This window comes from Gambusia affinis, linkage group LG19 (genome assembly GCF_019740435.1).
Source record: "Gambusia affinis linkage group LG19, SWU_Gaff_1.0, whole genome shotgun sequence".
Taxonomy (NCBI): Eukaryota; Metazoa; Chordata; class Actinopteri; order Cyprinodontiformes; family Poeciliidae; genus Gambusia; species Gambusia affinis.
The window spans coordinates 24525015-24549509 of NC_057886.1; the positions used below are offsets into that span (position 1 = coordinate 24525015).

Here is a 24495-nt window from a genome sequence, read left to right on the forward strand (position 1 = left end):
TGTGTGTGTGTATATATGAGGGTGTGTATATATGAGGGTGTGTGTGTGTGTGTGTGTATATATGAGGGTGTGTATATATGAGGGTGTGTGTGTGTGTGTGTGTGTGTATATGAGGGTGTGTGGGTGTGTATATATGAGGGTGTGTATATATGAGGGTGTGTGTGTGTGTGTGTGTGTGTGTGTGTGTATATGAGGGTGTGTATATATGAGGGTGTGTGTTGTCGGGTCGGTTCAGAGCAGCATTTCTTCATCTTCTTATCTTGAGAGCAGAAGCTCCAGAGTTTCTTCGTGATGAAGGTCGGGTGGTCTTCCTCCAGAGTCCTGCTGCTGCTGCTGAGCCTCTGGGCTGCAGGTGAGTCTCACCTTTGTGACGGTTCAGAGCAGAAACCTGGAAACCTGCTCAGCTTTGAATCGGTTGAATTCCTACTGAGTTTCTGACCTCATTCTGGATTTATCAGAACATTTAAACAGCAGCTGTTAAAAAAGAACAAAATTGAGTTTGATGAATAATAATCTAAAAACTCAGCATTAAGACGTTTGAATAAAGGTCAGTATAATTCTTTTATGTTGTAATTTAATATATTATAGTATAACACTAAAACTTATGTTGGTAATTTTTTTTACTTCTGTCTCCCAGAAAGTCTTAATCCCTAATAAATCTTGATTCAGGAACATTTTGACATGTAATCAATGTATCAGAATAGAAAGTTCAAATGTTTGCTTTGAGGTTTTAAACGTTCCTGTTCAACATTTAGTAAAATCAGGAAGGTTTTGGTTCTTTTACCTGTTTGAGAAAGCAGGACTTCATGTTGGAGATTTTTGTCTTTATATTCTTACTTACAGATGGGAAACTTTTCTTGTTGCTTTTTTCAAAATATCTTTGCTGTATTTGTACAAACATAATACAGTATTATGTCTAAAAATATTACAGTTGTCCTCAACATTCTGTCTTTGATGTAAACCACTGGACCCAGCAGGCCCAGGAGGGTTGAGTGCTACCAGTGTAGCACGGTCAGCGGTTAGCCAGCCGGTTAGCCATTAGCCAGCCGGTTAGCCATTAGCCAGCCGGTTAGCCATTAGCCAGCCGGTTAGCCATTAGCCAGCTGGTTTTTTATTGCCATTTGCTTAAAGCAGTTCAGAAACCAGAATTACTTTCTACATAACAACAGAGGACACTAACATAGTGGAAGTGACAGGCGCAAGTAATTTAAATATAGGCAGTAGAAATAAAAACTAAATGCTTAATGTGGTTCAGTATTTGGCAGCGGTTTGCTAAAAGGATGCTCCCACTATCATAACATTGATAACTGTCCTGCTTTCAGTCTTTTCTACAAACCTTCACTCTTCACCGGGAAACAAACCGGCTAAAGAATTCGATTTGGGACTCTCTACAAAAAACGGTCCAGAGGTTAGAAACACCTGGAAAATCTTCCACATTCACAAATAATCCTCCTTTTCTGTCGGATCCAACCCAACCTGACTCCACGGTCAGGTTGGGTTGATGCAGCAGGTGATGACCTGCAGTCAGACTGTTGACCTTTGGGTCACTGACAAGAGGCCGGTCCGGTCCGGCCGGTCCGGTCCGGTCCGGTCCATCAGCGGCCCTTCCCTCCATTCAGCTCAGTGTTGATGATGTCGATAACTTTCTAATAATAACATGTTTTAATCCTGAGGTGTGAAAGGCTGGAAAACTTTCATTGGTCCATTATGGGGATTGTTCTGGACCTGATAGCCTCCATGCTTTCTCCTTTCTGTGAACTTTGACCTCGTTGGCTCAGCAAACAAAGAACAAACAAAGCAACAACCAAGCAGTGTAGAAATAAAACAAAATGTTTCCCAAACTGGTACCAGTTCTTCTGAGTCCAGTGTTTAAACTGGCGTTTCTTTAGGAGGATTCCTCACAGATTATTATTAAAATAACTTTTTATATTGTTTTATTTTATCTCAGATAATGTGCAGAATGAGGAGAAGCAGCCAGTTGTTGTTATCATGCGATGTTGGACCTGAACATGTTTGAATTCTTCTCGCCGCTTCGTCTGCCGGTGACAGAGAGGATTCTGGGAAATCTTGTTCAAAGATTTGTTTAGATGCAAAAATACCTGAAACTCCAAACAATCAACAATAAATAGAGTCTGTTGAACCAGTTGAACCAGTTGAACCAGTTGAACCCTGCCCCAAACCAACATGGAGGCTTCCAGTTTCACTCAGCAGAGTCCAAACCTGAAACTCTGGCCTTTAAAACCAGTCAGAGTGAAACTGAGGGCATTCCAACTCAAAGCTCCGATTTCCAAACCTCATTAAAGCTTTGATTTGATTCATTGATTCATTATTGCTCACAGGGATTTAAACTCAGGATCTCCATCATCTGTTCCCACATTTCTAACAACAACATGTTTTAATGTCGGGTCCTGAGGTGTGAAACGCTGATAAAGGTTCTGCATCTGGATGAATCCAGTTTGTTCAGATGTAATCTTTTCTCCACCAAACTGTCATGTGAGGCGCAGAAACCAAAACGCAGGCAGGAGTTTCAAAAAATGTAAATTTAGAGAAAAACTGGTTGAGGGAGAGAAAAGGGAAGAGATGAGCTCACCGGTTTCTGAGCAACAAGAAACAGGAGGAACCAGGAAGAAAAACCCTGAAAGTCAAACATGAACAGAAATAAAACACAAAGGAACCGGCAAAGATCTGACAAAACAGAAAACCGATTTTTATTCACAGGAAATGAACAGCAGTTGTTTCAACTGGAGCCCAGTGAAACAGTCTGAATGTTTCCAGTTGACTTTTCGATTCACCTTTTAATAAATAAATTACAATCAAACCTCTGAAATGTAGAAACATTTTCATTTCTCTACTATCTAACATTAATCTAAGTGATGCTGCGTGCTGACAGGGCAGATCTTCACCTGCTTCCTGTTTACCTGCAGTTTCAATAAGTTGAATTTCTGCTTTGCTCTTGAAAATTCCCCCAGCCTCACCTGGAGGAAGAACCGGTCCGGTCGGAACCGTGACTAACTATCTGCTTTTCCTCCCACAGGAAGCAACGCACAGCTTAATGGTGAGTTGTCATCTCGTTCCTTCTGAAACCTGAATCTGTTAAAGAAATCCTACAATGTTGTCATTATTATGAAGAAGTGAAAAGTTTCTGAACCAAGAATCCAGATTCCAGTTTAAGTCCTGCCTGGTTCCGAATGAAAAACATCGGACCAGAAAAATATGAGCCAAAATCTGTTGGTCCTTCAAGTGATGCTTCCTCGTCAGACGGTTAGTTCTTTGCGTTTTGCTGCCATGATTCTAACACACCTGAGCAGCAGCAGGTGTAAACCCGCTGTTCTGACTATCTGCGCTACCCCGTCAGATCGTCCTACCGTAGCACGGATAGATAGCTAGGTCCATCGGTCCGTGCTACCCGTCTAAAGCTGCTACCGTCATGTTGACAAACTACAGATAGTGGTAAATATATTGGATAGTTTTAGTGACTGAAGTGGAAGCTTAGCAGTTATGGTTAGCTTAGCATTGGAACAATTTCTATCCATGATGAAACCACAAGAAGATCACTTCCTGTATCTAAATATCCTACCAGTTTAAAATGAAAAGCTGTAGATGTTGCACTAATCCTTTTATCCTACCTGTAAAAGTATTTTAAATACAGAGGATCTGAATAAAACAGTATCAGACAGAGAAACAGGTTTTTATTGGAATTAAATTAAACACAGACAAAAATAGATCACTGACTCTTTTGTGGAGATACAAAAGTAGTTAGCTACATTTGGCTATTTGGTTTGAGCTTAGAGCTAAATATTTATAGCAAAATATTTAGCTTCAGACTAAATGTTCAGATATCAAGCTAAATATGAAGTTTGAAGCAGAGAAATGTATAATTCAATAATTAAATGTATTTATATATAAATAATAAAATAAAACCTGCAGAAATATGAACTGATGGTGATTCATGGTTCTGATCCGACACAATATCCCCATTAAATCCTCATTTAAATATCTTGTAATTTTAATAACTAAAGAAGTTAAACTCAGTGAAACTGTTAACATAGAGAATAAAATATAGAACTGCAAATCTCCATTAAATAGATCTGACTCTGTTTGGAGAACCTGTGGAACCAAAATGGAGTCGCTGTTCCAGTTCAGATCCCAGTTTATTCTACCGCCAAATATATAACAAATATATTACAGATAGAAATCAGATGAACTTTAATTTCATCTTTCACTTTAAATGTGGTTTTAAAGCTAAACTGGTTTCTAATAAAATAGTTTCTGGTTTTGTTTCCCAATGGTTGGTTTAAAAAGATTGGAAGCATAGATTTTGTTCCTAGATGTGACTCTGGTGTGGACAGACTTCCTGTTAAATGATCTGCCTTTACAATCAGGTTTTGTTGTGTTGGAAACTTCTGAACATGAACAGATTCATTCCTCACCAAACTCCATCTGGAGCCACAGAAACGAACAGAAACGAGTTTCACAGGAAGAAATCTGAGTTTGGATCACTGGATGGAAAAAGGTCTTTGGGCCAAAAGACATTTTCTAAATGATGGTGGAGATCGGTTGTCTCATGATGAATCCTGCTTATTGTACAGTTTGAACTGCTCACACACTCAGTTTAACACAGTGATGAACTCTGACCCCTCTGCAGTCAAATGTCTGGTTAAAATAGAAACATTCAATCAGCCAACCTTCAGTTACTTCATCTGTTTAATTTCACCTTTTGGACAAAAGTCATTCTAACAAGCAGATGCATCAGCATCTGACTAGTTTTATATTTCCTGTCAGAACAAATAAAAACTCCATTTTAAATCTGTTTTCTGATTCAGGGGTCAATAAGTGGAGAACTGTTGACCTTAAATAACCTCTAAGTCCTAAAACTGAAGAAGTTCATTTTAAAATTCTCAATATATTTCCATCCAGGGAATCTTTAAGACAAAGATTCAACTTTGATACCAACAGCTGGACCTTTTGTGACATTGAAACTACAGATTTTACTTTTTATTTGTTTTTTAATTGTCTTATAATTATGTGTGCCATAAGCCTGTATGACTTGTTTTCTTGTATGTACATGCCACGTGTTTTTGTACATTTGTTCAAAATTGTTTAATTAAAAAAACCAAACAAACAAAAACAAAACTAAAAGTCTGAAACAACAATCACTTCCTGGAGGCCAAGCCCTGCAGGAAACGACGTAGAGTCATTTGACCTTGGAGGTGAAATGACACTTGAGTGATTAGCTGCTGCTTTAGCATTAGCTTCTGCTAACTACTGAGTTCGTGTTGCTGGACGTCTAGGTGAGAGTAGCTAACGTTTCCGGTGGCCTGATCGCTCTAACGTGTCTCTGCAGTTTGCGGCGCCGCGCCGCTCAACACGAAGAGCGACACGCGGATCGTGGGCGGCCAGCAGGCGGCGGTCGGGGCGTGGCCGTGGCAGGCCCAGCTGCTCATCCAGGACGGGCTGTGTGGAGGATCCCTCATCAACAGCCAGTGGGTTCTCTCTGCCGCACACTGCTTTAAGAGGTGAGTTCTGGACCAGGGAGTTCCAGACGGGTTCAGTTTAATCTGGACTTTTCTTGTCATAGACACCGTGAAAACTGTAGCATGAAATAAAGGACACAGAATTGTTGGACATGCTTAACTCTAGTATAAAATTAACATATTAACATACAAAGAAAATAATACGTTGTCCTTAGCTCGTCAGCACACAGTTTCGTTTTTAAACAAATAAACCAATAACGTTTTAAATAAACATTTCTTATCACAAATCACAGTTGCGCATCTTCATACTTCATCCTGTTTTCCAAGGGCTATTTTAACGACTTTCTTCGGGTTCCTTCTGGATCTAACGCTGTCTCATCGTGCTTAGTAAGAACAGGAAGTGCCGCATATCACAAAACACACGAAGAAGAAATCTAGCGTTCTTCAAAATAAAAGCATAAATTAACGACTAGGTGTCACTGTTTGACCAATGAACAAGAAGGAAAATTTTACCGTTTAGCCATTTACACATATGACATCACTTCCTGTTCCAGGCGGCCTTTAGACTCACAGAGGTTGTCGAGCAGCAGGTTCTGAATCCTGAACTAGTTTTCTGATATTTGAGTCATAAATGAGAAGTTCTTGGAGGAAGTATCCAGCGTTGGTTTTGGAGTTCGACCATAAACAAAATGTCGCCTGTTTCTTTCAGCACCAGCACGTCAGGCGTGACCATTTCCCTCGGCCTTCAGAGTCTGACGTCCTCCACTAACGTGGTTTCCCGCAGCGCGGCGCGGATCATCGTCCATCCGGACTACAGCTCCAGCACAAACGACAACGACGTGGCCCTGGTGCAGCTGTCCTCCACCGTCACCTTCACCGACTACGTCCGGCCCGTCTGCCTGGCCGCCGACGGCAGCGTCTTCCCGTCCGGACTGGACTGCTGGGTCACCGGCTGGGGGACCCTCACCGAGGACGGCAGTAAGATTCACTTCCTGTCGCTTCGCTGAAGGCAACGATGATGTGCAGGAACAACCAGGAGCCCTCTTGGGGTCCTGCACGGTTCCCTGGTTCAACACACCTGGCCCAGATGGTCGTTAGCGGGCCTCTGCTGAACTTTGACCTCATAGAGGAAGTTCTGTCATTGGGAGAAAAGTGATGCCCCGCTTTGGGGCATTAAGGTCTGAGCAGAGAAGCAACAAACGGCCAACCGGGCCAGGAGTCCATGCAGCATTTACATTCACCTGCACAAGGTCAGAGGTCAGGGCGATGCATGTGTCAGAAGTCAGGGATCAGAGGTCAATGTACTGCATGATTTATTCTCTCACATCAGTTGCTTCTGTCAGTAACAGATTTTGTTCTTTAAAAAGATCTAAAATAAGAACTGAAAATTTATAACAGCTAAAAGTCGCGGATGGAGAGAACAGATACAGGAAGTTACGGCCACCGAAACAGGAAGCGGTCCGGTTCCAGGCAGCCCGTCTGCAGCTCGGCCAGTTCTCCGATGTTTCCTTGGATAGCAGCAATTCCTGATCAGTTATGGATTTACTGAAGGACTCAGTAAAAATTTGATCATTGATTGGTCCGTTGTCTCCCCCTGCAGGCGCTTCTCAGACACTGCAGGAAGTGGATGTTCCCATTGTGTCCAACAGCCAGTGCAGCGCCTCCTACAGCTCGTTAACAAACAACATGCTGTGTGCCGGTCTGACCGGTGGAGGGAAGGACTCCTGCCAGGTGAGTCACCTGTTCCTCCCTCTAAGAGGTTAAAGGTCACGCTGGAAGCTTTCTGACCTGAAGCCGTTCCTGTGGCGCAGGGAGACTCCGGCGGACCTCTGGTCACCAAAAACGGGACGGTGTGGGTCCAGGCCGGTGTGGTGAGCTACGGGCTCGGCTGCGCCCGGCCCGGCTATCCGGGAGTTTACGCCCGAATTTCCAACTACCAGACCTGGATCAACAGCCAGGTGAGCGGCGAGCAGCCGGGATACATCACCTTCCAGGGCGCCGCCGCTCGCCCGCTGCCCGCGTCGCTGCTGGCCGTCCCCACGCTCAGCCTCGCCCTGCTCCTGTCCTGAGGTCCAGAACTGGAGCGGTGACGGCTGATTATTAACAAAACTGCTATAAACAGAAACAATTCTTTATTTCTGGAAAATTCTTAACAATGTGACTCATTAATGTCATAAAAATCACTGAAAAATTGTTTCAAATATTGGGGACTTATTTCTTTCTTCGTAAAATAAAATGAATGACTTTTCAGCAAAACATTAAAACCACAATTTGATCTTTAAATAATTAATTTAAATATTTTTTTATTTACAGAGGGTTAGGGTAACCTTCACCATATGAAAGTATTCATAATAAAGTTTTGAATATATTTAAAAACAATAAGAAACTTTCTTCTCCCTGATCATCAGAACTGAGATTAAAATGAGATTTTATTGAATCTTTACGGTGTACATCAGTGGGTCCCTGAGGGCCGGATCCTGTGTTTTTTAGTCTCTGCCTGGTTTAACGCACCTGGATCAAATGATGGATCATTAGAGGCCTAAGAAGAACGTCGACCTGCTGAAAAGGTTGTTACTAAAACCAGGGAGAGACTAGAACCTGCAGGCTGCCTCAGGGACCCACTTTGGACCCCACTGATGTACGTGATTATAAAGTGTCACATTTAAATGTTATTTTCTGCTTCTTGGCTGCAAACTCAGCAGGATTCAGTCAGAAAAAGGTTGAAAGGTTTTGCTGTTGAAATGTTTTGCACAAATTTTACACAATGTAACTGATGAAGTTTTTAGTTTCTGATTCTTTTTGTTCATGTTGGAATTGTTTTTGTTTTTAAACCTTTACTGTGATTTATTATTAAATGAGGACATTTCCATGTTTGTGTCTTGATAAAAATACTCAGGAATCAGCTTTTCTTTGGTACTATATGAAGTAAATCAATCAAATAAATCTAAATATTTTTCTGTTGGACTTTCCGGGTGTCCCTCTGTTTTTGTGTTGGGATCGTTTCTGTAACCTTTTTGTTCTGTGTGTGTTGCCGTATTCCGCTCTATGGGAACTGTCCAGGTCACAGGTGTCAAACTCCAGTCCTGGAGGGCCACTACCCTGCAACCTTTAGATGTGACTTTGCTCCACCACACCTGAATAGAATAATTAGCTCATTAGCAGGACCCCTCTTTCATGAAAATACCTATTACATTCGAAAAATATATGTTGTACTGTTTTCAATTTTCACAACAATTACAACAACCATTATTATGTTTATTAATTATTGTACTATTTAATAATACCTATGCCTCTTATCTATATTATTAAAAATATTTTTAATCCCCGCCGGAAGTTCGTTCAGAGTTCAGTTTATGAGCTCGTAAAGCCCAGTAAAGCCCTGGAACTGAGGAGTTCTGGTTTTTCATGGTGTCCGTGAATGCGCCATTAGCCGAATTTATGTGACGCTTTGTGATTGGCTGCCAACCCGGAAGTACAATAGCCGCAGCTTGCTGCCGGTTAGGAGCTGGATGGGATTCGGAGCGGTCCAGTTTGTGGCTGCGTGGCTGGTCTGGACCGCGGGAGCGGAGGACGGAGGATGGTGTGTCCATGGAACCGGGACGCCGGGCTCGTTTCGGGTCGACTCACTAATAACGGCCCGCTGTATTGCACAGGTCCCAGTCGGAAGGTTCCGGCCTGGAGGATGAAGGCGGCTGCTCCATCGAGGTTCTGGACGGGTCGGAACTTTCGCAGCAGCAGTTCCTGGAGAGGTAACCGAACCGAACCGAATCGAGAGGAACTGACCAATTAATTCATAAAAAATAAACCCGGGGATTGAATAAAATTGTGAAAATAGATTTAAAAGTTAAAAAATAAACAACAAAAATTACAAGTAAATTTGAAAAAAAAAAGATTAAAAAAAGAACTCATTTATTTTAAAATAATATAATGTAGTATTGTTTATTCTCCTGTTAATAAAGTTTACATTTTTCAAGACATTAAAGCGATAAACAGACAAAAACAGATCACTGACTCTTTTTGCATTGATCCGTTTCATAGCGTCTGTTGTCAGCAGCAGCCATATGATTAATATACACTAATATTACAGCGCTACTACAGCTTCAAACCCACATAGTATCGCTACCAACATCTGTTTAATAGTGTTTAATAAAAAAGAGTATAATTAAACTAAAATATTTTAAAGTATAGGGAGAAAATAGCTACAAAACAACATATTTTGTCCTGATTACCGCCAAACAATGACTTGTTTACAGTAACAACTTTGCAGATGGCAAACTAAAGACATAAATATAAATTTACAAGCTACTGTAATGTAAACTAAAAACATGAAGTAATACAGCAGCTTAATGAAAGCCAGATGTAAACCATGTTCTAAATTATTATGCAAGTGATATCCATCCATCCATCCATCCATCCATCCATCCATCCATCTCAGGAGGGTTGCTGGTTCCTCTCCAGGGCGAGAGGCGGGGTTCACGGGGTCACCCTGGACAGGTCACCAGTCTGTCTCAGGGCAACACAGGGACAAACAACCATTCACACACACTCACACCTAGGGAGAATTTAGAGAGACCAATTAACCTGACAGTCATGTTTCTGGACTGTGGGAGGAAGCCGGAGAACCCGGAGAGAACCCACCATGCACAGGGAGAACATGCAAACTCCATGCAGAAAGACCCCGGGCCGGGAATCGAACCCAGGACCTTCTTGCTGCAAGGCAGCAGCTCTACCCATTTCACCACTGTGCAGCCAAGTCATGAACTATTAGAGTATAAATCAGATTTTATTTAAGAAATCTCAATATGAGAACAGGATTTTTTTTTTTTCAAAAATAAAAAACTCAAAATGTTCTAAATTATTCTGCAGCAGATTTTCTAAACATTGTATGGATTATAAAGAACTGCAGACGGTCATTCTGTGAATGTGCAGCATCACATGTACTAAAATCAAAGTTATTTCAATCAGAAACATCTTAACAGAACCGGTTCCATGTTAACAGAACCGGTTCCATGTTAACAGAACCGGTTCCATGTTAACAGAACCGGTTCCATGTTAACAGAACCGATTCCATGTTAACAGAACCGGTTCCATGTTAACAGAACCGGTTCCATGTTAACAGAACCGATTCCATGTTAACAGAACCGGTTCCATGTTAACAGAACCGGTTCCATGTTAACAGAACCGATTCCATGTTAACAGAACCTTCTCTGGTATCAGAACAATTCTTCATCCTTTAACTTTGAGTTTGTGGAAAGTTTCTGTTGAATTTCTCTGCAGGACGTCAGAAAACCTTCCAGAGCTGCTGGTTGATCTGAACTGGATTCAGATCTTCTGCTGGAGGAAACTCCAGAGGTTCTCAGTAGGGTTGGGGTCAGAGGTCAGAGGAGGATGGTGACCTCACCATGAGTTTCTGCCCATAGCAGCCGATGACTCAGTGGTTTTCCTTCAGCATCAGATGATTCATCATCATGATGAAGATGATTTTACTGCTGAAGGTTCGACTCTTTCTGGACCAAGACAGAAAGTGATCAGTCAGAAAGTCCAGATACTTTGCTGAGGTCATTTTCACACCTTCATGGACTCTGAAGGGGCCGACCAGCTTCCTCTCTCTCTCTCTCCCTCTCTCTCCCCATGATGTCGGCCCACAGCATGACTCCACCTCCTCCTTGCTGACGTGTTGGGTCATGGTGGTCGTCCACCACCGATCCACTGCTGCGTCCATCTGGACCATCCAGGGTTGCCCAGCAGTCATCAGTGAACAAATCTGTTAGAAAATGAATCTTCATATCCGGCTGGGCCCACTGGTACCGGTTCTGCCTGTGAGTTCTGGTTAGGGGCCCAATAGTAGATTGATGCACCTCAATCCTCTGGAGGATCCTCCACCTTGAGGCTCCAGCAGCTTCTAATAACTGTTTGCTGCTTTTTAAGGACATTTTAACAGCTGATTCTTGATCCCATCAATGTGTCCAACAGAAACTTTCCTCATTCTGCCTTCATCTGTAGAAACCCATCTTTGTTCTGAATCAGCCACAGATCTCTTTACAGAACGATAACGCTTCAGTTTTCATTAATATCTCATGTTTTCATACCTTGTCATAGTGCCGTCAGCAGAGATCCTTTCTCCTTCCCATATTGATTGAAACCTGTGGCCTGCTTAATAATGTGGAACATCCTTTAAGTAGATTTCCTTTAATTGAGCTCAGCAAACAAACTGATCAACCAGCTCTCTGAAATTAGTGATTCAAAGAGCCCTGACACACAATACCGTCTATAAATTTAACAGCAGAACAAAACGTTTAGTTTTTTTGACACTTTAATCCAATTTGCATAATAATTTGGAACACAGTGTAAAATAAATTAAATAAAACTTATTATAATCTGCCGTGAAATAAAACACGAGACAAAACTTCCACAGGAAGGATAAAAAAATCTGCCGAGTCAGCAGAAGGTGACGTAGCATCAACGTTAGCATCAACGTTAGCATCAACGTTAGCATCAATGTTAGCATCACCTCCAGGTAGCATGGATTTATGGGCAGCACAGATAGTTAGAACACCTGACCCGTACCGCTGAGGTCCAGATCTGGTTCCGATGCTTCATTAGAAACCCTAGCTGCTAACTGAGCAGTTTGGGTTTAGCCTTCAGCAGAACCGAGCCGACCCGGTTGATCCAGAGCTGGTTCTGTTAAAGTCTCCAGAACCTGGAGTCCAGATTGATCCACTGGTTCTGTTCGCAGGTTTGCCTTCAGCCGACCCGTCATCATCAGAGGCGTGACCAACAACACGGTACCGAGGGGGGTGATGGTGGTGGTGATGATGATGATGAAGATCAGATTTTTATCTGGCGTTTCGTCCCCAGCGGTTCCGGGTTCTGTGCTCCAGGTCCGGTTTGCTGCAGGAGTACGGTTCCCTGACCATCAGGCTGAGCACGGCTAACACCCACTCCTACAGGAAAGGTCAGAACCGGGTCAGAACCAGGCCAAACTTTGACCTCTGACCCCGGCTAACTCTCTCTCTCCCGTCAGTGGACGTCACCTTCCAGGACTACGTGGATCAGCTGCTGAGGCCGCAGGACGTCGCCGCCCTGGGCAGCGGTGAGTCGGACCCGTCTGGTTCTGACCCGGTCCCAAACCCGGTTCTGACCCGGTTACTGTCCTCTGCAGAAACACTGTACTTCTTTGGAGACAACAACCTGACTGAGTGGCAGAACCTTCTGGACCGGTACCGGGCACCGCCGTACTTCCTACCAGGCCACAGCGCCGCCTACAGCTTCGGCATTGCCGGTCAGTGGGAGGGGATTGGACTGGACCGGACCTACTGTGGGCTGCAAACGGCCCATGAACCGCCCTTTGGACTCATCAGTCTATAACAAACGGTCCAAATCATCCTGGATCCATCAGAACCATCGGCTCCTCTCCAGAACCTCCGGGGTTCTGTCCAACCTGCTGGATCAGAACAACTGGTCCATTACTGACAGCAGAGCTGGATCAGAACCTTTAGTCTGAATCAGTTTTAATAAACGAGTAGTTTTTATTTTTGTGCATTTTGTTCATTTATTTTATTTTAGTTTCTGATCCAGAGGTTCTGATGAGGTTCTAATCTGATCTGCTTCCTGTTTGGCCCTCAGGTCCGGGAACCGGAGTCCCGTTCCACTGGCACGGACCGGGATTCTCTGAGGTCATCTATGGAAGGAAGGTAATAGAACTGGTTCTGGCTCTGACTGGGTTCTGGTTCTGGTGAACTAGGTTTGCGCAAGAAGAAGTATTATACCTGGTCCAAAATGTTAGCATGAACATGCTAACGATAACATGCAAATGTTCATGCTAACACTAAAATATTCTTTCAGAATCAGAAAATGAACAGTGGAAACATCTGAGAAACTTCTGTTCTGGAGCCAAAATTCGCTGCATTAGCCCTTAGCATTAGCATTTAACTTTACCTGAAGCTAACTTTTCATGTTGCTATCTTAATGCTAAGCAGTGAGATCTTTTATCTGAGTGAGCACCCGACACGTGTGATGATTCTGTTCACCAAGTCTGAAAAAATATTAGCTGCTTTTAGCTTTAGCACACTAGTATGAGGTGTTAGCATGCTCATTAGAATTATGGTAGCATAAGCATGTTAACATAACATAGTAGTATTAGACCAGTGCTAACCTATACTGTTAGCATTAAAGCTAAGTAGACTGATTTATTGCTGTTTATCTCAGTCTTGGTTAATGTTGCCATGGCAACCAGTCTTCATTTTAACTGGAAACCTGTGAAAATCTACTAAATTCATGACAACGATGATGCATCATTACACTTATTGTTTGATAAACATTTTCTGGACTGGATCAAACAAAGTTCTGTTGTCGTTCCCTCGGCACCGCAGCGCTGGTTCCTCTACCCGCCGGACCTGGAGCCTCGTTTCCACCCGAACCGCACCACCCTGTCCTGGCTGACCGATACCTACCCCGACCTGCCGGAGGCCGAGGCGCCGCTGGAGTGCACGATCCGACCCGGAGAGGTCAGCCGGCCTCTGTTTATCCAAAAGTTTTCGTTCAGGGTTTTTCTGTCGGTGCTAACCGATTCCTCTCTGGTCCGTCAGGTTCTGTATTTTCCAGACCGTTGGTGGCACGCCACCCTCAACTTGGACACCAGTGTCTTCATCTCCACCTTCCTGGGCTGAGAGCCAACAGGAAGGAAAACTTGGCAGAAACCGGATTCACGATTTACTCCAGGGATTCAAACTGACTTGTCCTGGAGGATTTATGCTTTAAAAAATTTAATTAATGTTTCAATTTAAAACCAGAAAATGAAATTAAAGAATTAAAGAAAACTTCCGCAGATCACTGATTTTATTTAATTTTTTTTTTCATTTCTGGAGAACAGTAAGTTAGAAATAAAAACTGAAAAAGTGAAACACTGTTTACTGATTTTAGATTTTACTCAAATAAATACAAGAGTTTTTTTTGGATGAATCAGATTATTTACAGTGCAATTTACACAAAATGTAAGAGTCTGGTCGGAGTGAATCAGCTGCAGTCGTTTTCAGACGCCCAACAGGAGGCCGCGGACCACCAGTGGGCCGCAGGCACGCCGGACGCCTGGTACAATGTGACGTCACTGGGTCGGTCCCGCTCGACCTGGCAGTTGATCCACGCCCGGTACCGGGAAACCCGGCTGTAGACTCCAGGGAACCGGGCCGAACCGCAGTCGCTATCATAGCTAGCCACACCGGCCTGAACTCGGCGCAGGGGTCAGACAGGTCACCACCACAGCAGACTGAACGAGAAGGACCTCGCTGCAGCCAACAGAAAGTCCCATACCTTATTTGGAAATGGGACTATTGCATTCCGGAAATGAAGGGGGCGCTATTTTCATAATCACTAGTATAAATACCTTAAAGACGCGGGGTTAAGAGGAAAGAAAGTTTAAGAGGTTCTTCCACTGGTGTTCAGCACACGATCAACAAAACCCACAAAGTCAACAAAAGGTATTCTTACTTTCTTAAATTTTTTTCACATAGTAAATCAATACGCTTTTCTAGATTAGGTTGAAAATATAATTAACAGCCGTAAACTAGAGAAATTCGTAATTCATACAGGGGAAGACTAATTTTAGCATGTAGCATAGCAAATTATTATCCTGCAGGGCAACATTAGATAAAAATAGAAAAGTAGAGTACGGAGCCCCCTAGGGGACATGGGGAATTTTTTTTATTTTGCGTTCCCTCGCAAAACTGTACTGATCAGTTATGGGGCATAATTGAATACTGTAAGTCTTTCTTACGGTGGCCGCCGTACTTTCTGATTTAATATAAGGTTATGTAAGGTTTTTCCATGAATGTTAATATATCTCGTTGTGAAATATCTGAAGTTTTATATCTTTCTTTAGAATACAAAGGCACCACAAACCTATGATATAAACAGAAACCTTCCATAAGTAGGAAAGAAATATATATACTGTACATCCAAACTATATTTCTGAGTTATTATCGCGGCGTAATAACTCATCTGACAGTTTTGATTGTGTCTCTGTTGTGTTGGTTAGCTAAATGGTTTAAAGAGCTGCTTTTATGTTCAGTTCCATCTCAACCTTAACAGACATAAATATGCAGTAAATTAATCGATTTTCAATCAGTTTTTTGCACCAAAGACTTCATAATAATAAACACGTTTTATTATTAAAAACACGACAAACTAATTATGGTAAAGGGCCGTATTGGGTTAACTCGGGGAATCTCATCTGTCCGTGTATCAATTAGCTCCAAACCACTTCTTTGTTTTGTCACATTTATCGATTTATTTCATTTTGATTATTATGCTCCAAACTTTGCAAGAACTGACCAACCCGCTCACCGTTTCCTCATACACACAAACCAGCAGGCCAGTAACCTTCCCATTCATACTTGATGACGTCACTCCCACATCGGCACACCCACCACCTAAGTGTCAGTCGCGTGCTCCTATCATATCAATAATTACTTATTTCATTCATATGGCTCTTACAGAGCCTAAGTGAAAACGTGAGAGAAGATTCTCCCGTTTTGCATAAACATAAATATTACTGTCCTCTTTGCTCGTACCAGGTACAGAACCATGTAGCACAAACCGCTATGGTTCAACATAACGGGATGGAAAACTACACTTGAAAGATAGAAAAATTTTTTTACATACACACCAATTTTCTATTGTTTTTCTTTTATTTTTAAAGGTTAATCTTTTTAAAATATATTTTGTACACCAATGTTAAATTTCTGGAAAGTCTAATATATTTTATAAACTAACAGCTGCAATAATAGGAGGGTGTAGATTCCAGATGTGATGCTGTAATGAGAGTAGCACTACTTCAATATATTTTTAGTAACTGTGCAAAAAACGACACAAGTAAGAGTAACAAAGTATTTGGTGAAATGGTTATTATTAAGTTCTGTTTTACTGATCATAATGTGCAATGTAATATTACCCATTTATTTCAGCAGACAGGAATAAAAATGAAGTTATGAGCACTGTTAGGTATTTTAAAACCAAAAATGACAAATATTAATACAAGACAACAAATTAAGATTAGAAGAAACCCTAACAAACATTTATCTGTTTCATGTTTTATTTTTTATGGATTAAATGTGTTCTTCATTCAGTTAAGTTACTTTCATATCAACTAAATGTACTCAAGAGTTTAACATATGGATAAAAAGTCATAACTTTAATTAAAACATTTATTTTGTCAAAAGTTGCAGAGTAATTGAGTAAATCTAATTAGTGAACACCTGCACTTGGCTGCTTGAGGGCAGGTGTCACTTTTACTATTTCAATTAATGTTTTGCAGAATATATATTTGGTATCTGGAAGCCATTGTGAGTTTGAAAATTAATTATTAAATCCTACAAAACAGTAACAATAATGTTAAAGAATATACAGTGATTAATTCAAACATGTATATTTTCTACCAATCATTTGTATATTTCCTGATGTGTAAAACCTTTTTCTTTTATGTTAGTAGTTGTTACTTTGTGTCCATGCTCTGTTTTAAGTGGGAATGAACCACGTCTTGTTTTAACAAATCTCCAATGTATGTAGATGTCATCTCACCTCTGTCTTTCATTCTCATACATGTTTGTAATTTTTATGTTGTGAAATATGCCCTTGATAATTTTTAACTTAAAAACTTTGTATCATCAGAGAAGTCTGTCTTCAGAGGTCATCTGGACCTGGACAGAATCTGTTCTGTAATGATGTTAAGGTGAGATGTTCTGATGGGACACTTGTGGTTCTTTAGAGCTACAAGATGTTTATTTCCAACCATTCCTGCTTTAAATGTTTATAATCAACACTGTGGGTAAGGCTGTTTTCATTTACCTCAATTTAATTGTTATAATAATGACACATTAATTTTCTTCTCTTTTCTTGAATTTTCTCTTAAACACCACAGGGATTGTCTGAACAAGGACTGTCCAGCAACTGTTTTAACATTTATAGTCATGGTAACATCCGCTTCCACCCACCATATTGTTGTATTTATAGATGTAATAATCCCATTTTTCTCAACAGTGTACACTGTACTTTGTAATGGGAGCATCATGTGATTTCAGTGAGGTAAGGAAACAGATGAGAGTTTATACTTTCTGTTGGAGATTTCATTAAATGTGAACCTGTGAAATCCACAGGATGATATGATGACAATATGAAGATGGTCTCTCTCTCTCTCTTAAGAAACTTTCCTGTGAGGTCAGAATAATAATGGTGCTCTGTACCACGTCATGTTACACATCTGTCAGTTTTTTAAGAAAACCTTCAATTTGTCCTTTTTAAAAGGTCCAGAGAAGAAGAAAGAAAAGTCTGAAAGAAAATCAGGATAGAAGAATTAAAAGTGTTGAAGCAGTTTGGATGTTATTTGGACTTTCATTCATCTTTCACTCAGAAAATATCTGTATTTACAGACTGTGTGCTGATGACCACACCTATCCCAAAGCAGGCGAGGCACAAATTAAGGTTCATTTTTTAAATGTACACATAACTAGTAATGTTGATACCTGTCCAGGTGACCCGCCTCTCGCCCAGAACGTAGCTGTAGAGGAACCAGCAACCCTCCTGACCTCCTGACCCCGTTAGGGACAAAGGGCAGCAGAAAACGGATGGATAGTCATTTTGATTTTTGTATCTTTATGTGCAAATGGGACTAAAACCCTAAATGATTTAAAAAATAATCATTTTAATTCATTATTTGGACAGCGTTTTTATACCATGAGAGATGAAAGAATAAAATACTGAGAGAGATAAAGTGTTAATATTGTTCTGCACCTATTACCGTTAATGCGGCTCGAACTGCTGAATGCACCCCTACAAAAGTGGTATCCAAACGTGCGGCTTGATCACAGCATTGGAGCTTTTACTTCTGGTGGGATTCTGAGATAATATGGCGACAATAAAAGCAAAAAACGCTTTTAGCCATTGTTGTGTATGGGGACAGATTGGATGAGTCATCACAGCTGCCAGTTCATGACTTGACAATTAAATACCATAGCAACGGAGCAATCAGCACGAACAGCTCATACAGTCAGTCTGGTGCGTGTCTCGTGATTGGTTGAGAGAGGAGGAGGAGGGAGGAAGAAGGACAGCACACTGAAGGTAGAGAACGGAGGATGAGACGGTGCTCTTCACCATGCAGGTACAAAGGATAGCACCAACCTCACAGGTCAGATTCATCCATCATCATGTGTGTCAGAGCCATTCTTCCTGCAGCCAGGGCCCCTGTTTCTGTATTCAAGGATGTTTTATATTTTTGTGCATGGACTTGAAGCTGTTGTCAGGAGGAGGTTTAATCAATGACTACCAGGATTTTGACAGCACCGATGAAAATGTTCCAATTTGTTCTGGCAGCGTCCATCTTGAATGCTTGCTTGTTATTGGTCCACTTTTGGACTCTTTACGCATTGGGGAGGAGGCGTCAAGGGAAATATTTTACAATGGCGGACAACAGGAAATATGACAGCGGGCAGAAAAGAAGGAAGAGAAAAGAAAAAGAGCATCGCCAGAAGCGACAAAGAGGCGACAAAATGCCTAAATTGACAGGCTTTTTAAACCTGTTAGCGGAGATGGAGCAAACATCATTATCCCGCTCCTCAAACCCTTAGCTATGCTAACACCGGCACTAAGATCCAGAACCTATAAGAGTCGGTGGCTGGACTGGCGTCTGTGGAGTCAGAGTTGGTGGGCGGGATCTTCTTCCAGATGGGAAATTGAGCTTACTGGGCTGAGCGAGGACGGAGAGCTGTCAAAATATGAATGTTGGCTTTCAAGCATCAGAAGGGTGTACAAGCATCTCAAACTTTGAAACTGGTTTCAGATATTGTTTATATCCATGTTCTGTCTGACTGGCAGAGAAGCACTTTTTGACATTTATTTCCTCCACTATTTACCAAGAACTTTAAAACCAATGAAAAAGTTTGAGTTTTGATATATTCACTTGTTGGACTTGTAAATGACAGTGGATATTTGTATAAATATTGTTTTACTTGCTTTGCTTTGTAAAAGTAGATTTGAGCATTGCACTTTCTTGCACTCAATCTGTTTTATAGTTTGTGTTGAAGTCCAGGCAACAATAAATATTCCGTGATTTTATTTTGTGTTGCAAGCATCAGATTCTAGTTTCAACCCCAACATGTGGTTTAGTCTTTCTAGAAAAGAGTTCAGAGTTGTTTGTAGTTGGTGACCACTGGCTTATTAAAGTTGTAAGTTGTCAAAACATACTGTTCGGTCATTTTCTGTTCATCCTCTAAAACAAAACAAACACATACAAATATATATATATAAAAATATATATATATATATATATATATATATATATATAAATATATATATATATATATTGACTCTAGCCCAGGGGCCCCCATCCTGACTCCAGCCCAGGGGCCCCCATCCTCCTAAATCCGGCCCTGCTCACAGGTCAGATTCATCCATCATCATGTGTGTCAGAGCCATTCTTCCTGTTTCACAGTCTTGCAATGCACCTGTTTCTGTATTCATTTGTTTTTTTTTATTTCCAGATGCCTCTGCATGGACTTGAAGCTGTTGTCCAGGAGGAGGTTCTGACCCAGGTTCTGACCCAGAAGACACAGCTGACCTCACCTTGGCATTGACCTGCAGGTCCTTTCATTGTGTCTGACCCGGTTTTCATGAAGAAGACTCACTTTGCTTGGCTGGACGGTGAGGACCTTTGACTGTTTTCACCTAAACATGTGAAATTAGATTTTAACTACATGAAATCAATTTTTCATTAACAGATCAACTGGGGTAAATTTTCAGAGTCATTCCAGGCAGAAAACCGGATTCCTCTTGCTGTTGTAACGTGTTCTTCCTGCCACCGGTGATATAAAGACTGTGGGCTTCACCGGCAGTGGAAGACCAGGAGAGTTCCCTCCTTCTTACTGTGATGGGTCTTCTGGACCCTGACCTGAATGTCAACACTGAATGCAAGGAGAATATTAGTTGTTTTCCACAATCTGTCCCACATTTCAGTCGTCACACGTTGTTGTTAGTTTTTTTTATGACATGTTAAATAGTTTCTGATAAAGAATATTTACCTTTTGACTTGTGCAGGGATCCTTTTTCATAATGTGTTCTTTCAATATTATTTACATTTTTGAAAGTTTCTTTTGTTGTAGCTCAGTCGATTTACATCATTTAGTTTTCATAGAAATGGTGTCGTTTCCACATAAAGTTACTTTGTGGCTGTAATTTGTTGGAGAGACAGTGGAACCAATAAAGTTGTAAATATATTTTAACAGCGTTAACAATTGGAAAACCTTGTTTAAACATTTTAAATGCAAGCCAAGTTAATAACTTGTTATATTTATATGTATAAATACAAAGTTTCCTGAACATTTTGAACAATGACTGGAATCAGTCCAGATTTTCTTCCCAAACCCGACAGACAGACAGACAAGTTGTTTATGTTTTAACTGTCAGAATCAACTGTTGGTTTTTATAATAAAGCGAATACATACAGAAACATATTGTTCAGTTACAAATCATAATACAAACATAAGATTAAAGTTATCCTGAGCAGGTGAGATGAAGACAGTTAGAAATTACACATTGGTCTAATTTATGTATCCAGTGACTTTATCCAAAAAGGTTTTCATGTAGAAAAATTATGATTCTCTCTGGTGGTTACCAGCTCAGTGTAACAGCGTCTTCACAGGTCTGTCCAACAAATCAATCAAACAGCTGCAGCTGATCCAGAATGCTGCTGCTGGAGTTCTGACTAAAACCAGGAAGATAGAGCACATAACACCAGTTTTAAAGTCTCTCCACTGGCTCCCTGTAGCTCAAAGAATAGACTTTAAAATACTGTTAGTTTATAAATCACTGAATGGTTTAACACCACAATACATTAAAGATCTGCTGCTGTTGTATCAACCTTCCAGAACTCTCAGGTTCTGGTTCTGCTCTGCATCCCCAGAACCAGAACCAAATGAGGAGAAGCAGCATTCAGCATCTATGCACCACAAATCTGGAACAAACTTCCAGAAAACTGTAAAACAGCTGAAACACTGACTTCCTTTAAATCTCAACTAAAAACCCACTTGTTTAGAGTTTTATTTGAAACGTAATCAATTATAAATTTATTGACGGAATCTGACTTGATGTTTTTATTGTTGATTCTATGTTGCATTGTGTTTTTGTGTTTGATTTGATGTGAAGCACTTTGAAATGCCTTGATGCTGAAATGTGCTATACAAATAAAGTTTAATTGATTGATTGATTTACTGCTGGGATCAGAAAGCTGAAGATTATTTCTTGTCAAATAAACTTTCTAAAACCAGCTTTCTGTGTGAGTCTTTCCAGGTTGAAGCTACATTTAAAGTTTTAATGAATCACTTTGGATTTTGGAACAATAGGGTTGGGGGGGGGGGGGGGCTTTAAAATCCTTCTTAGAGTTTTTCAGACAACAGTGGACCACACAAATTACTCACGTTTTTTATTTTTTTGTACTGTTTTTTCTACAATCTCCTCTTCAGTTCAACCTTATCAGTGAAGACACATTGTTGATGTTACCATTATAAAATAGCTTACAATTAAGTTTTGGCAAAGATCAATGTGATTTTCACAGGAGGTGGAGCGTTGTTGTTAGCAGCTGCTGAAAGTAACTAAAAAGTTACTTTTAGTGTAACTTAGTTACTTTCCAAATCAAGTACTCAGTAATATAACTAAGTTACTTTTTCAAGGAGTAATCAGTAGTCCGATTAAAGTTACTTTTTCAAAGTAACTATGCCATCACTGGGTGTAAGGATAGATAAATACATCTCCATAATGACTCACTTCCCTTCCCTTACACCCTTCGTCCCTAATGGGGTCAGGAGGGTTGCTGGTTCCTCTCCAGCTGCGTTCTGGGTGAGAGGCGGGGTCACGGGGTCACCCTGGACAGATCACCAGTCTGTCGCAGGACAACACAGAGACACACAACCATTCACACACACACACACCTAGGGAGAATTTAGAGAGACCAATTAACCTGACAGTCATGTTTCTGGACTGTGGGAGGAACCCGGAGAACCCAGAGAGAACCCACCATGCACAGGGAGAACATGCAAACTCCATGCAGAAAGACCCCGGGCCGGGAATCGAACCCAGGACCTTCTTACTGCAGGGCAACAGCTCTACCAACTGCACCACTGTGCAGCCTCCATAATGACTCATTGTTGCTTATTTTAGATTGTTTGTTACTAATAGAATTTTAAATGAAGCTTTAAAAATAAAAAAGGGACATACCACGTGACATATTACATGTTGTAGTCATTTCTTTACTATTTAATTTGTATTTTTGATTCTTGGGTGTTTTGAAAGGCGTTGTCAATGTAACCAATTTGTGTAACTTACTAACCGATCAGTTAGTAAGTAAAAAGTTTGTTTTTTTAATGAAAATTTGTGGGGAAAAAAACAAAAAAACAAACAAACAAAAAAACAGTCCACAAGCATCCTCATTCCAAACACGTTCACTTTCATTTTCACCACTTGGTACAAGTTCACATTATTTATTAACTGTATCGAATAATATCAAATATATTTTGAATTTGACTGAAGATATGAAGGTTGGTCAATTCGCCGACCAACCTTCACTTGCATTGGACCAAAACAGTGGATTCCTGTTGAAAAGAAGGGTGGCTGATTCAATCGAAGGCGTGCAATGGGAAGGTCTGCAATCTTTGGATTGACAGGTTGAGCTCTCCATTTCTGGCCCTTGGGGCAATAGCGCTGTTCACTCCTTATGGCTTCACGGCCCCTAAGAATCCAGTATTTCCTTCTCAACTCGGCAAACAATCTCTCTGCTCCTGGGTGCTCTGCTGTTTTTTGGCATGTCAATCAGGACAGAGGCAGACACACCTCCTGCTCTGTGACAGAAGCGGACATGGATGTATTAGGAAGGTGGTGATCCATCTTCTTGCGCACTCCTTCGGTTGAACCTGCCAGTTGAGGAGCATCTGGTCAGGATGCCTCCTGGACGCCTCCCTGGTGAGGAGTTCATGTCCCACCAGGAGGAGGGGAAACCCAGGACACGCTGGAGGGACGATGTCTCTCTGCTGGCCTGGGAACGCCTTGGGATTCCTGGGAACGCCTTGGGATTCCTGGGAACGCCTTGGGATTCCTGGGAACGCCTTGGGATTCCTGGAGGAGCTGGAAGAAGAGATTGGAGAGGGAAGACTGGGCCTCCCTTCTGAAGCTGCTGACCCCACGACCCGACCAGGATAAAGGGGAGAAGATGGATGGATGGATTGTTCAATATTTATTGTTAAATCCAAACTTGTTTGGGTCCATATTAAAAGATTCATTTGTTCAACCTTGACTTTGTTCAATTTAAAATGTTGGCCTGCAGTGTATTTGAGTTTGACACCGCTGGTCTCCTCACTCAAACACCTCCTGGATCACCGATGAGCTCCACAGACGAACCAACCAGCAGTTCACATCCACAGCAGGATTAACAGATCGCTGCATGACGCAGGTCAGAGGTCACACGCTACGCCATCTCGCAGCAAATCCGGAAACGAGGAAATAATCTGATGATCATCATCATCGTTTCCTCTGGGCTGAATTATAAAAATAATGTCAAATAAATTGTTTCCTATTAATAAACTGATTAAAACAAACATATGAGATGAAAATGTGCTAATATTGGTCAATAGAAAAGGAACTGCTCATGCGCACCAAGCAGGGCAGATCTCAGCACCAAGTCACTTTTTGTTTGAAGGAAATTAAGTTTAGACTTTTAGGAAGTGGACATTTTTATAGAGATGAGAATATTATTAAACATTATTATAATAATTGACAGAAAATGCAAATAAGTTGCCTTTTCTGTCAACTTATTTGTTGTATCTGTTACAACAAACTTCATATTTTAGTTTTACATCAGCTGAAATAATACAGCTGATATAATTGCTAAGGTAGGAAAACTACCTTAGCAATTACTTTTTCCACTCCTGTTCTTCCAGCCCAGAAAAGGAATCAGACCAGAAGATCTTGACTTGGACTGATCAACCCG

The 24495-nt window shown here is 41.2% G+C and overlaps 2 protein-coding genes and 1 long non-coding RNA gene across 3 annotated transcripts; all 3 read left to right on the forward strand.

The window, feature by feature from the left end:
* Positions 1-220: 220 nt before the first annotated feature.
* Positions 221-8438, forward strand: LOC122821644 (prostasin-like). The gene is made up of 6 exons (XM_044099749.1): positions 221-352; positions 3035-3055; positions 5345-5516; positions 6184-6452; positions 7075-7205; positions 7286-8438. Exons 1-6 carry the CDS (start codon positions 292-294, stop codon positions 7541-7543), a joined length of 912 nt encoding a protein of 303 aa, XP_043955684.1. The 5' UTR covers positions 221-291; the 3' UTR covers positions 7544-8438.
* Positions 8439-8859: 421 nt separating this feature from the next.
* On the forward strand, positions 8860-14265 carry jmjd8 (jumonji domain containing 8). Its single transcript, XM_044099750.1, has 9 exons — positions 8860-9054; positions 9128-9223; positions 12211-12259; positions 12333-12429; positions 12499-12567; positions 12637-12756; positions 13101-13168; positions 13847-13981; positions 14063-14265. The coding sequence occupies exons 1-9, from the start codon at positions 8984-8986 to the stop codon at positions 14141-14143; spliced, it is 786 nt and encodes a 261-aa protein (XP_043955685.1). The 5' UTR covers positions 8860-8983; the 3' UTR covers positions 14144-14265.
* A 3798-nt stretch (positions 14266-18063) lies between these two features.
* LOC122821648 lies at positions 18064-20463 on the forward strand. Its single transcript, XR_006369043.1, has 3 exons — positions 18064-18651; positions 19902-20162; positions 20240-20463. It is a non-coding gene; the product is annotated as an uncharacterized LOC122821648 (long non-coding RNA).
* The last annotated feature ends 4032 nt before the right edge of the window (positions 20464-24495 follow it).

Bases quoted from the DNA above. Each gene is read 5' to 3' on its own strand.
- jmjd8 (XM_044099750.1), top strand. From the start codon at position 8,984: ATGGGATTCGGAGCGGTCCAGTTTGTGGCTGCGTGGCTGGTCTGGACC. The intron at 12,757-13,100 runs GTCAGTGGGAGG...TTTGGCCCTCAG, and splicing joins CTACAGCTTCGGCATTGCCG to GTCCGGGAACCGGAGTCCCG. The intron at 13,169-13,846 runs GTAATAGAACTG...TCGGCACCGCAG, and splicing joins AGGTCATCTATGGAAGGAAG to CGCTGGTTCCTCTACCCGCC.
- LOC122821644 (XM_044099749.1), top strand. From the start codon at position 292: ATGAAGGTCGGGTGGTCTTCCTCCAGAGTCCTGCTGCTGCTGCTGAGC. The intron at 6,453-7,074 runs GTAAGATTCACT...CTCCCCCTGCAG, and splicing joins GACCCTCACCGAGGACGGCA to GCGCTTCTCAGACACTGCAG. The intron at 7,206-7,285 runs GTGAGTCACCTG...CCTGTGGCGCAG, and splicing joins GAGGGAAGGACTCCTGCCAG to GGAGACTCCGGCGGACCTCT.